General features: G+C 34.8%; 1 protein-coding gene across 1 annotated transcript in view; it reads left to right on the forward strand.

The window, feature by feature from the left end:
- UNC13C (unc-13 homolog C) overlaps nt 1-14,705 on the forward strand; it is a gene marked incomplete at both ends in the record, with an annotated part of 119,068 nt that overhangs the window by 33,110 nt on the left and 71,253 nt on the right. Inside the window, 3 exons of the mRNA XM_079541048.1 lie at nt 3,337-3,556; nt 8,883-9,110; nt 11,122-11,263. Of these exons, the coding sequence (XP_079397174.1) occupies nt 3,337-3,556; nt 8,883-9,110; nt 11,122-11,263 (590 nt within the window). The remainder of the gene's footprint in view (nt 1-3,336; nt 3,557-8,882; nt 9,111-11,121; nt 11,264-14,705) is intronic.

The raw sequence follows: 14,705 nt of genomic DNA on the forward strand, positions 1-14,705 counted from the left end.
GGGGACAGCTCAGTGCAAAGATTTCTCCTCTGCTTACTGTCAATCAGGAAAAAGCTAACGTACGATGATCTATGATAGGAGAAACTGAAAGGGAGAATATGCTGAATTTGTCTTTATGTTATTACTCTCTTTTAATTTCAGTCTGAGCCAGTCCACGTGAAAAATTGTTTCAGAAATAGAAATTTCTTAAGAAGTCTTTAAAGCATTAGTGGAGAAACAGATTACAAATATAATTTAGAAACAGAAATGTTTAAGAAGAAAAATATAAAAGGTTACCTCACAGAAGAGGTGAATAAGAAAAATCAGTCTTGTGCTATCCCTCTCTAAACATACTGAAATGCTCGTTCTACAGTAGATATAATGATACAGATAAAACTGGCTTCAACATTGAAAGCAGGTGAAAATTAATATTTTTCTGCTTAGTCTGCAAATAGGCAGCAGAACTCAGTGCCCTAAGGCCCAATCAAAACAAAGTAGAGCAAGATACAGAAACAAAAGATACTTTCAGAGATAAAACAACTCTTCAGATAATGTCCATGAAACCAGATGAAGCAGCATCCACTGCTGAACTTTAAGGAGGAAGGCTCTCTTCAGGCAAAGTATACTTCTAATTATGGCTTTTCTGTTTTGTTTTGTTTTGTTTTTTGTTTTTTTACTTTTTGACTTTTTCCAGAGGGAACGTTAGTGTCACTAATGAAAACAGGTTGTTTGGCTGGTGAAAATCATTATCAAAATGCCTTCAGTATAGGAATTACTGGAACTAATATTTTTTTTATATTTTATTTTGAAAAGATCCAATGTCACTTACTTAAAACATTAATAGGTGAGGGTAAATGCTGAGCTTTGCTGCCCTACACCACTATCCTTCTAATGTAACATATTAGTGAGTGTGTCAGTCTTGACACATTGAGTTTGTGTTTTCAAGCACTGATCCAAAGGCCTTTTAAACACTGTCGAAGTATTAACTTCAGTGAAACTGAAGCACATGTTTGCTGTTCAGCATCCATTTAATTACTTTGCTGAGCAAAGAGGAGCAAAGAGATGGAGCAATAAGTTTGTGAAAATAATATGTTGGGTGACATTGATAAATCATCTGAAGTAAAATACAACAAAAATAAACATCACTTGGAAAGATAAGCAGATACATAGAGAATCCTCCTCAATGTGCTGTTACCATGCTTAGAGTTCAGTGAATGCACATGGTACATACTTTAAAATAGGACAGAGTATTAGGAAAGAAAGCCTCTGAACAAAAATATAAATAGAATTTTCCTTTACAACCATACTTTGTTTTATTAACAATAATTAGAAAGGGAAAGATCATGTTCAGCAGCAAAACTCATCTAAAGACTGTGTCTTTCAGCTGAAAACATCATTTACCTTCAGATGTTTGTTTCAAGGCTGGTTCAGCTGTTGAGCTGTGCTATTTCATTACCTGCTGCCCTTTCAGAAGCAGATGAAAGTTGCTGGCAAAATTCCAAAATGACTTATATTTTATGAAAAAATCAGTGAAGTTAACAGGGTGAAAGCATAAGATTTATTCTGATATTACCAGAGTTCAGATGGGTAAGATTGATCTACACATGAATCTTCAAAGATGTGATGGCTTCTGATTCGCAAGAAACGCAATTCCTCAGCAAGTGGCATAAATTAACTTTGGGTCATTTTTGAAGTTTTGTTTTTGGTCTCCACAGCCTCCATGGGAAATGGGGATGGATACACGTACAAAGAAGTTTGATGGTTTGTGGCTACCTCAGTCCTTGCTAGAGTATTCCAAACTGAACCAAAGTGGACTTTGCTTGCTTTTTGAGGAGTTATTAGATGGCTGATGTTTTAGGGAAGGCTAAAGTTAAAATGCAGCTTTTGGTCATTCCTGCTGTATGTTCATGTCTTCCTAGTTTTACAGTGTTCTCAGGTGCTAGGATCAATGAAATGTCTGACATCACAGGATAGAAGCTGTTATTAGTATGTAACTAGCAATGTCAATCAGAGCTCTTGTAGCCTAAGCTACTTAACAACATTTGCTTTTATTACTTGTAGTGCTTGAACCTATGAAGTTCTGATTTATGATTCCAAGGCAGTAAATTCATTGTTTCATGGCTATGAATGTGCAATATTATGCAGATATATTTTTATAAGTTATTTTTAGCACGTTGTCCCACATTTGAGGTGAGATGTAGCCATATAAATAGAAGAATTAAGTGCAAGAACATGTCAACATACTATTAGAGAGAGTAATACCTTGTACTTGAAATGCACTTCCCACTGCTGAGAAAATGTTAAAATTATGAGTGTTAATGAGCACTTAACAGAGTATAATCAATTGAAAACAACTGCAACTACAACACTTCTTACGGAAGAAATACACAGTTCACAGAATAATTGTTGCACTTCATTGGCTCTTGTTTAAATTCTTTTTCTGTTTCTCTAGCTCCACGGTAAAGCTATTTGTTGTTTCTTAAACTCAAGCTTTTGAATTCAGTTAATTCCCCTGTATTGGTATTCTGATCTAACCTTGCCTTTTTTATACTTATTATCAGAACTGTAAAAGTAGAGATAAAGCACATTGACAAATAATACCCATTCCAAAGTGCTTTTCCCTAGTTTGCTACAGCCATGCAGCCAGCATATGGCTGCCTTGGGTTGTATCTGCAGAAGATGAAGTGATGGCAGAACAGATTTTCTGAAATATCTTGGGCTGAAATATCTTTTACTAAGAGAGACAATTAACAGGTCTAGAGCTTCTAAAACATTTGTAGCAGGCACCTGTACATTTAATGAAAAAAAGAACCAGTCATATTTGTGTATGGAGTCCATTTTCTACTTATATACCGCTGAGTTTTTCTCATCTTCAACAAATCAATTGGATTTGAAAGGAAAAAAAAAGTGGTGGATCTGTGTGGCTGGAAAACCTTGAGCAAGTAAATCAGACCACTGTTCCTCAGTGACTATTTTTTTCTTTTTCTTTTTTTTTCTAGTTTTTAGCTCATTAAGCACTGTGGAGCTGATTTAGATTGTTTGTAATTCTAATCAGCAAATAACTGACTGTTCTCCTGCTAGAACTGAACATGGCTGCTAAGCCAAAGAAGAAGTCCAAAAAATGGGTGTATATCTTTAAGAATATGAACCATTCTAGTTTATTAGGTAAAAAGTGTCAGTAACAATAATGGAAGAATAAAATGAGAAAATTATTATTTCTGAGATAAGTTCATACTTCAATGTCTATGACATTGTAAATGTAATAACATATACTTAATAAGATGCAGTTTAACTTCAGTTCACTTGCATGAAGCAGTACTTCAGCTCAAGTCCTGATATATTTTTCTCACTCAACAGAAAATACATGTTTTCAAGAAGACATTGCAGGCCTTGATCTACCCAATTTCATCAACTACACCTCATAACTTTGAAGTTTGGACAGCAACAACTCCTACATATTGTTACGAATGTGAAGGTCTACTTTGGGGCATAGCCAGGCAAGGAATGAGATGCACAGAATGTGGTGTTAAATGTCATGAAAAGTGCCAAGACCTCCTAAATGCTGACTGTTTGCAGAGTGAGTATTTTGTGGACAGCTAACACTTTGCAGTACTTGACACTGTTATTTTATCTGTACGATCAGATATTTCTTGAAGTGAAGGGCCAAATCATCAGATACTAGTGAAGGCGTGTTGATTTTCAATGGCTTAGGATCTAGCCAGAAACTGTGAATGTTATTTTTGTCCTTGGAATGTATTGAATGTTGCTGGTCAGTAACAAAATTCTGTAGCATCAGTATATTATCTACTTTGCATTGCAAATGGCAACATCCAGAGGAATTTATTGTATGAGGTAACTCCTTGTTTCGACTCAAGGTATAAGAAATGTCAGGGCAAAGATAAAGGAAACAGTAGTGTGATATTCATTGTAGTCATAGTAATGTGCTTTCAGTAATAAAAGCACAAAAGTATGAGTAAATTAGATCTTCTTCTTACCAAGCAGTAATACAGGAACTCCTCTGGGACTAGAATTCAGATAAAATAGCCCCCTTTTTAAAATCTTTTTCTCCAGTCTCTAAGATTGGGAAACTATAAGCAAGTCAATACATTACAGTGTGATACCTTTTGTATTTGTGTTCACGTGACCTCCAATTTGGTCATATTTTACTTTGTGTTTTTCAAGGATACAGGAGCTGATTCTGAGTATTCATGTTGAAACTCATCTGTGGAGGGGCTAAGATCTTAGTATCACTCAAAACTGGTAATCCTTTACTTGGATATGGCACAACACCTTGAGTTAGTATTTACATGCTGATCACAATTCTTCCTGCTCCACCTTTCCCACTGCTTACAAACTGATAACAGCTGAACTGCTTTTCTAGGTGCAACAAACCTGAAGTTGGAATGAGATGCATCCATTCCTGTACTACTTAAAGCTTAGCCAAAAACACTGTGTAATATTAACTTTTTTTTTTTTTTTTTGTACATTTCACTTCTTTGAAGCAAACCTCACCCCAGTTTTTTACTGACTCACTGACTATTGCCAGCACTCAGCACAAAAATGGAAGTAATACTTCAGAGAGCCATATTGCCTTTTTACAATCTTCACAAATATGTTGGATGAGAACCTACAAAAATTTTAAAAAAGAACTGCTAGGTTTTTGTGATAATAAGTCTGGAAACAGTGAACAATTTAGTTTTAAAAGAGTAAACCTGTAGAAGACAAACTGCAGACCAAAAAAAATTGACACACCTGAAGGATCCTGGTCTTCACATCAGCACACAATAGTTTTTGAGCATCCTGTCATTGTGGATGCTTTTAACATCATCATCATTTTGGACATTCCATAATCACCAGGACATATTGGCCCCCAAACTTGTGGAGTTTTTTTGTTTGGGGGCTTTTTTGTCTGGTTAATTGATTTTTTTTCTTGTTGTTGTTGTGTTGTTTGGTGTTTTTTTTTTAATGTGTAGCTACTGATAATAACAACATAGAAACAAATTACCATCATAAGCTCTGTAAGATCAATACCTTGTTTTAAATTAGGTTTAAAAAAATCAGTGCTATGTTCATTAGAGTTCTCTTATTCAACAAGATGCACCTTTCTAACAGTAGCTGCAATATTAAATCAGAATTGATTCTAATCTTGCTGTTTTTGTATTAGTCCCTAAGGTGGAAGGGGCTTGTTACCTTATTGTGCAATGCAAGTTATATTGCCTTAATTAGTCTGATCAATAGTGCACAAATAAAGACATTGCTAGCTGTCAGCAACATAAGATATAAAAGCTGTTGCAGTAAATGTCTTGGTAGAAATTGAAAGATATGTCGATTTATTTATTTATTTTGACTATAACTTAAAACTTGCATTTTGAAGCATATTCCGATTTTATCTACAATGTCTCTAAAATCAGAAGATTTTCTGTGAGAATACACAGTTGCCATTCAGGACGTGTCCATGGTTCATGATGTTATATCCATTGTTTTTAAAGGACTGGAAGAGAAGATAGAAAATGTTGATTTCCTTCATCTTTCAGGAACGACTTGTCACAGTTTCCGTATCAGCCCAGTGATCGTCTCTTAACATAAAATTACTAGATAGTTCTCCATCTGGTATTTAATTTCATGGTAGTATTAAATTCTTTTTGTATTAATTCCTAATTTTTCAGTGTCCTGAATCTCCTCGTGGCTTATAAGAGTCTGAGGATACTTCATTTGTTTAGTCTGGAAAAAAGTACTGCATTTGTTTAGTCCTGAGAAAGGGAAGCAGAGAGGGAGGTGCTGGTCTCTTTTCCCTGGAAACCCATAACAGTACACATGGGAATGTCACAAAGCTGCAGCAGTGGAGGTTGACTGGATATAAGGAAGCATTTATCTATTGTGAGACTGGCAAAACTGTGGAACAGGTTTCCTAGTGACATGTTTGAAGTTCCATGCTTGTCAGTGTTCAAGAGGCATTTGGATAATGTCTCCAGTAATATGATTTAACTTTTTGATTAGCCCTGAAGTGGTCAGGTAGTTGGACTTCATGATCTTTAAAGGTCACTTCCAACTAAACTATTCTATTCTATCACTTAAACATCAGTTTATTTTTATTTTTTTTGAATTTAAGTGAATTAGACCAACAGATTTCCAGGATGTCTTGAGACTTACTGGCTATGGAAAATACTTTGACAGCCTTTTGGCTATTTGATATCATAAGTATCTGGAATCTCATCCTACATTTTTTCAATCTTATGAATTTATGCCATTCTCCTTTACTATATATATATATATCTCTTTTTGCACATCAGAGGACATTTAAAAAAAAGAGAGAGAAGTGATGCTTCAGACACAATGAAAACAATAAAGAGAGCAAATTATAAGATTGCAGTTATTTAAGATTTTGCTGAGATCTTATGCTGAAAGATAGTCTTTTCCAACTGTAGATGTATTGATAATTGATTCGGTACTCATTGCAAGCTGTGAGAATCTCAAAAAAGGCCATAAAAAAAAATTGTTGGTATTGTAGGAAATGAACTGAGATCCTCTAAATTGAGTAAAGCATTGAAATATCTGAATTGTAATTGAAGAGCAAGGTGTTTAACATATCTTTGTCATAATTTGACTATCCGTTCAAAAGGAGCCATAATCCTTTGCACCTTTCATGAGCTGTGTTTAGAATGCTAACTAGATAATGTTTTTACAAACTTCTTGAAAAATGCTTGATGCTAATAGTTATAGTGATGATGATTATGATGCTCACTGCCACATATTCTGGAACAGCATCTAAAACCATGAGCTAGAATTCAGTACTACTTTGGTCAAATGACAATATGACATTAATTATTAAGTATTATTTATTCTTGTATCTGACCTTAGATTTCTATCAAGAATTGGAATAGCCAGCTTAGTATGGTAGGGGTTTCAGCTTATGCTTCAGCTGTTTGTAATACTATTCTGGCCAAATGTCTGAGTTCCTTTCCTCATACTCACCTGCAAAATAAGTATTGACACTTTTTTTCAAGAGCACACAAGTTACTCCAATACAATATGTATTGCAGAGACATTGATTGGGAACACTTAATCTGACAGACAAATGACACTTTACAAGGAGAACTTTCTTTTGGCTTTAAAGTGACTCTGATATGGGTTATAATTTCAAAGGAGAAATCTCTCCAGAAATCTCCTGGGAAGAATAATGGATCAAACCCATAACAACAGGGTCTCCTCGCACAACACTGAAATACTGTTATATATAGCACTAAAATCTGAAGTGGTTGGTCTGGGACTTCAAAACCAGCAAATTGCTTGACTATTTTTTTTTCATTTCTGGAATTATTTTATAGACTAAACCTGACATACCACCATAGATTAATATAGTCTAAAAGTTATTCTCATTTGGATAACATACTTTATCTTCTATCTCCTCATATATTCACTGAAATTACCAATAACAAAAATGTTACTGAGAAATGGAATCTCTGTTCCATACTTGTAGTATATTCTTTGGCTGGGTGGTCACTCAGTAAGTGTTTTCCAAAGAACCATGAATTTTGATAGCACACAAGCTCAGGTATTGTGTTGACTAAGTTTTAATATCAAAATTTAGTGCTTGCCATTAAGTTTTGTTCCCATGTTTTTGACATTTGTTAGTGTTGTGAAAGCAACATGTGCCGTTATGTTATACTCCAGACAAGACGTGAATAATTACCAGGTATCAACACATAACGAGCAAGTGTTGTTCTGTCTTAAAACTGACAGTTCCATCATTGTAGTTTCTCTGTACTTGACACACGCCTTTGCAGCAACGCAATGCATATTGTTGCAAATATATTGATTTTAGCTTGAAGATTTCTTCCATTAGCATAGAGCTTGGTGAAACTCCTTTGCTCGCTCATGGTGTTTAAAAAAAGGGAAACAATGTATTGCACTCTGCTCTGGAGTGAGGATGTCAAGTCACGACTACTGACCTGTTTTGGCAGTTAGGGTAGTCTCAAGCTAATCTAAATGTTTAAGTTCAATGGATTCTGAATGCCTTAGTTAAAAGGATTTATGTGATAATTACAGTATCTACATATAAGCATATATATGAACGCTGTACAAGGAAGGAATGAAAAACTTTCTATGAGTGTCAGCAAATGAGATGTATTTGGAAGTGGGCAAATAAGCAGCTATGGCTGGTTTTTTGTGGGTTTTTTTTTTTTGTGGGTTTTTTTTTTGTTTTTTTTTTTTTTTTTTTCCTTCATTTGTTCATTAGATTTCCACTGCTGGAGAGCATAGTAGGAGTCCAGAGTAATCTTTTTACTGTCAAACTTAAATTCTCTGAAAAATGAAATAGAAACATTAGCAGTTTAAAATATTATTTTTGCTATTAATATTTTTGTCATAATAGAACAAGTATGTTTCCTGTATCATCCTGTTCTAGAAGGAGAAAGGGATGAAAATACTGCACTGTGCTGACTTAGAGAAAAAAGTACACGCAATTTGAAGAAGAAATTTTAAACACATTATGGCATTTCAGCTAATAACAAAGGCAAGATCAGAGCAAATAGACCCAGATACTGAACACTTCTGTACATGCTTCTGTAAGAATCAGCATGCCTAACCATATAAGAACCATTAGATATTCTGATGTTTTGACTGTACTGATCAGTACTGAATAGTACTGATTCTACAAATATTTCTGCATATAACGTGTAACTGAATGAGGGTGTATATTAACTTCTCATGTTAAACTTAGGCAATTGCTAATTTTTAGATATTTCAAAGAATAATTATAAGTAGCTTGGTATTCCCCATATGAAACATATACCTGCTTTGGATGCTGCAGTACCAAAAGAAAAGTTGGCTAAAGACTCTAAATGGGAGAAAGAACTAAGAGAGCAGTATTTTAAGAAATGTGTTGACCTTTTTTCTCCTTTTAGGAGCTGCTGAGAAAAGTTCCAAACATGGTGCAGAAGATAAGACGCAGAACATTATTAGTGCTATGAAGGAAAGAATGAAGATCAGAGAGAAAAATAGACCAGAGGTGTTTGAAGTGATCCAGGAAATGTTTGATATTTCCAAAGAAGATTTTGTACAGTATACAAAAGCAGCAAAGCAAAGTGTTTTGGATGGGACATCCAAATGGTCAGCAAAAATAACTATCACAGGTAAATATTCTTCTGAATCGTTTGCTGTCAGAGTTCTCTCCTTCCCGTTTTTCTTTGTTCAGGAATAACGTTTATTATAATTAGAATGGGATCTGCATGATAAATGGCATACTTGGTACATCTATGAATGTCTGAACTTGTATCATCCAAACCTGGAAGAGTTTTAAGTTGCAGCTATTAGCAAAACTATTTTATATTCCTCTGCTCTAGTTAGTACACTGGTCTAGATTATAAGGTAAGTAAAAGCTTTTATTCAGTTTCTTCTGCCTCCCACCAATAACTCTTGTGCTTGAGAAAATTTTTACTAAGTGTTGGTAAGTTGCAAATGTTAAAGGTTACAATGACTGACATGCTATAAATGCTGCAGTGCACAGTTCCTGACCCTGCTGATCGTGGGACTTATCATCCATTTTTATTTCTTGACTAAGGGTCAAGCAACTTCTCAATGCTTCATAGCAACCTTGCTAAAATGTATGTTTAAATCAATTCTGACTGTAGCTGGTGTTTCAGACCTGTCTGTGGGGTAATCTTCCCAACAGATTTTATAAGACATTTTTGAAACATTGTTTGTATGATCAAACATTCACAGCGTTAAAAATTACAGGAATGTCCTCTATTGCTCTTCATAAACCAAGCAATTAGAATACTCAGGCATATGAAGGGCAATCTTAGCAAGTTACTCAGAAAATATACAAATACTTTGTCTGTCTATCTGCTGAGTAAATACCAGTTTACTACTGTTGGTTCAAAACTCACACTGTTGAATGTTTGGTTCATCTCTTTTTAAAAGAAAAACCCACTGCTATTTTAGTTTTGCAGATTCAGGGCCTAATTATGGAATCACAGAGTAACATATGAAGTAATTTTAGAAGGGTAATCTCCAGTATATTCAAACCCTCTATTAAAAGTAGAACTAACTTGGAACTTACACAGCTCAGGGCTTTGTCCAAACTAGATTTGAAAGAATGCAGATTCTGGGCAACCAGTTCAGTGATTCACCACTCACAGTGTGTTTGTTTTGTTGTTTCTTAACACTGAGCTAAGCAGGTATGGCTGATCTCCCACAGGGAGATGATGTGCTAAGAATACTCAGCCATTTTTATGTATCTGTTTTTTCTGAGCACACTGAGGGAGCTTCATTATCCAAAATGATTGACATCAGAAAATATTTACTAAATGCTTCTACTGAGACATTTTAAACAGTACGTGCAAAATAATGAAACCTAGCTCCGCAGATGTTAGGAGGCAACCACAAGTGTTCTAGCTGCAGCTTTCTGGGTTTGATGAGTTGCTCTTTGAGAATTTTGCTTTCTCCCGAGTTTTCCAGGAAATGATATGGATTTATGCTTGCCACAAAATGTGTATATACAACATTAATTAGCATAAATGCTGAAAAATACATAAACAGTTAAAGAAAAATGAATACAACTGTCACCCTGTTTATGGTAGAATGGAAATATTCTGAAAACCATCATAATTTGTCTTTCAAGTGAGAAAGAGAAATGGCAATCACATTACTGATGACTAGTTTCATAATCAACCATGCAGATTTTTGGAAGTTTGGGGGTTTAAACTTTCTATATATCTTTTGCATATTTGCAGAAAAAAAAGAATTTATTTTGAATTTTGAAAAAGAAATTTTATGATTTGAGGTATCATAATATTGAGGCCAAATTATGCAACAGTATTATGTTGCCATGCTGATTAAATCAAAGTTTGAGTATCTGAATTATGCATGGAAAGAAAAATACTTGTTTTTGTGCTTTCTACTGACTCATTCAATTATTCTTCTATCAAACTATTTTTGTAGATTTTATTCAGTCCAACAAAGTAGTTAGAAAAATCTTATTTATCTCCGGAGGAACAGAAGCGGGGAAAAATGACCTAGAAATTTTTGTTTCAGCAGCCCTCATTCTGAGGGCTTTGTTTCCTGTTGCTGCTGTCACTGTCTCATTTATTTATTTGCAATAAAGGCTATGAGGGCTAAAGTGCATCTCTCCTTTTGTTGCAGTGCTTTGTGCTCAGGGCTTACAAGCTAAGGACAAAACTGGCTCAAGTGACCCATATGTTACTGTGCAAGTTGGCAAAACCAAACGGAGAACAAAGACTATTTTTGGAAACTTGAATCCAGTATGGGATGAGAAATTCTATTTGTAAGTGTAGAACATCACATTGTTTCTTACTTTTCTATGTTACATTTAGGTAATATAATGCTGCCAAGTGGAAAACTTACTTAATTTGAAAGCATTTGTTGTCTGTACCATGCATGTGCGTGGTACCATGTATTAATAAACTAGCATTAAATTTTGAGAGCATAGGAGTTTTTACAGATGTATCTATAGTATTCATACAACTCATATCTATTGGGGAATCTATTGATGGTGTCTATTTGGTTCCTTATTTTATAAGGAACTTCGATAACAAGTTATTCAGACTTTCACCTTAGGTGCTAAAAGATGTAAATGCATTCCTGGGCCTTGGGCACTGGCTATGAGAGTTAAAACATGGCTTTATTGGACGTCATGATTACCCTAGGTGAAACTGGGGCATTGACATTACTTAGTACACTTCAGACACTGGGCTGAGTTGTTCATAATGGTTATCCTTTCCAAGGCTGGGTGTTGTCTAGAGGTCAGTTCTGAAGAGTCTGATAGGACCCGTCTGTCTCTTTTCCTTGGCTACAGCCCTGGAACTGATAATAGTGTCGTTTGTTGTCAGCACATTACTGAAGTTCAACCCTGACCACAAAGTAGATGTTCCAATCTGTAATAGGTTGACTGAGGTTTCAATATGATTTTGTGCCAGTTGTAATTTTGGCAGCGTTCCCAGAATCTCTTTCAGAAAGGGATGTTACAGTAGAGGAAATTCCAATTCACATGTACTGTATTGTCCCTTTCCTTGAAACATTGTTTTAGGGCACAACATGTTCCTGACTGAGAACTGTACTGATCTGATAACAGCATCAGTTTGCTTAGTGTTCTTCCCCTGCATGGATCAGAAGTATTTCAGCATTTATTTTTTTTCTCAGTTCGATTACTATGTGCCACTGTATTTGATGTGCACTTAATTACTCTTAATTACTCAAAGTCAGCAAGGGATTCTGAAAGGCTAAAATAAGCTCTAGCTTTGTTTAGAAAATTTTTTGTGAAAGGGAACTGTTCGTTTTGACAGATGTATAAATTTTCAGTAAAGTTCTTGTCGACTCTGAAAGCACCTATAATAATATCATATAAAATTAGTAGATAATTTATGGAATAAACACAGGAGTAAATTATGGAAAGATAAAATCATAATAATTTTTGAAATGATATGAAATTCCAGTCTTTGTTAAATAAAATACAATCTTATTTGTGTTCTTACTGAGAGTATACTCAAACAGGTAATACATTATAATAGTCTATGTTATAGAAACCTGTTGTACTTTTCAAAACTGGATGTTAATTTGGTACCACTTACCCAATGAAACCCTGTACCAGTGATTATAAAAGCAATGTATCATCTTTATAAGCATCTGTGACTTTATTAAGCAGCTTACTGGACTGCTAAGGATCCTGCACACTGACCAGTGAGGATTATGAACCACTAGTTTCTCAACATATGCAATATACAATTTCACAATAGCCACTCACCGCAATGAAAAGTAACTGTCTTCAGGCTGTAATGTTTAATTTCTTCTCCCTTCCCTTTCTGAAGACGTCAGTTCTCATTATTTCTGTCCATACAAAACATGGAGGGAAAAATCTGAACAAAAAAAGTTCAGGTTCTTGAACATGAAAAGCACCTGAAAAAAAACTTTGTTTTCTTCAAGAAGGTGCAGTGTTGTCATGTAGCACAACAACTATTTTATCTCCTCTGCTCTTTGACTAAAATCTTTTGCCTTAGTTTGGGGAGATCATCATTCCACTTGTGAGTTTGGAAGACGTATGACCCAAGGTGCCACTTTTACTTCTCAGAGAAAAGTCCATCTGTGTTAAACAGTGTATGCCCCTTCCTTGCACAGATTCAAAGGCCAATAGTAGAAATAAAAAATTAATTCAGAGCACATTCACACTCAGAAGCTTTTTACCAGCTACTTGTATATCGACAGTGTTTTCTTTATGGGGATTTCACGACTCCAATAGCTGTTCAAGTATCATATCTTATTGAATGACTGTAATATAAGGTAGAAGAATGATTACTTTCTTGTATTTAAATATATGAATTGTGTAATATCTAGAACTGGATGAGCTACTTGATATGAAATTCTGAATTTATTTTCTCGAACATGTAAGCAGAGCTACCAGAAAATCACTGGAAACTTGAAATTGTTATTTTTTTTTCCACCCAGAAATTATAATCTGCTGCCCTAGTAATAATGTTAAAATAACAACAACAAAGCTACTACAGCTTAAATCTCCTGCATTTGAACTATATACATTTGAACTGATTTGAACTTATATGCATTTTCAATCGTTTTTGACACGTGCATTTTCTGCAAGGGTTATCACTCTGACTTATTTAATTTCAATTAAGGGAATACCTGAAGTGTATTAAGCACACTATAAATATCATAAGATTTAAATTTGAAGTAGTCAGTATAACCATTTCATTGACTCAGGAATTTTCACTTAAAATTGGCTTTATTTGTGGTCTTTGTCAGTCCTGAATATAATTGAACACTAATTATCCTTACAATTTCTAAATGCTGAATTCAGAGATTAAACATATCACAAAATCTTACCACTGCGTATTTAATCATAATACCGAGACATTCATTTAAATTTCCCAGTGTGTGCTAAAACAAGGAGTTGGAACAAATGTTGGCTCCCCAGCGCTCATTTGCTCTATCATAGCAGAGTGAGGGCAGTATTCAAGCTTGTAGAATTGCACATAATCCTAACATAATTGTATGGTTAGCAGAGAGTGAACGTTTCTAACAGCATATTCAATAGAGCTCTGCTAAACAACCATGATGCAGAAATATGGGATAGATTTAAGTGTGAGAACTCATAGATTATGATTAAAGGGGAGCATGTGTACACCTGCATGCAATTCAGCAAACAACCAACTAAAGACTATCAGAGGAAGAATCTTTCCTTGGAATGTGTATTTTTTGTACATAAGCTAAGAAAGTAAATAGACCTATAGACACCTCTTTAAATAATGTATTATAGGCAGCAAGGGCTTTTTATTATCTTAATGAGTAACAAAGCATCATGATTGGTAATTTTTTCAACCCTAGAACAAATGAAGAATCCTACAGCTGTCTGCTTTCTACCTTCTTCTGGTGGTATTGAACAAAACAAACAAAAAAAGGCTGCGTTTTTTTCTCAGTTACAGGGGAGAAAAATATTTTGGCTGTATAGTTTTCAACTTTTTACAGACCTCTAGGTCTGTCAATATTTTACCTGCACCCAACACTCTAATGGAGTCTTCTCCACTCTTATGATTTTCTTGACTATTTTCAACAGTTGATTCAGATTGTTAAAATCTTCCTCTGATAGTGTAAGCTAGCAAAGCTACCTCCCCAGACAGCCTTGCAGATTCTGCAGGGATCGTGTTCCTCTGATCTCTCATTAAGTTAACACCTCAGCTACGATTGTATATTCCAAAAGC

Source organism: Tetrao urogallus, assembly GCF_951394365.1.
Source record: "Tetrao urogallus genome assembly, chromosome: 11".
In the NCBI taxonomy this organism is placed as follows: Eukaryota; Metazoa; Chordata; class Aves; order Galliformes; family Phasianidae; genus Tetrao; species Tetrao urogallus.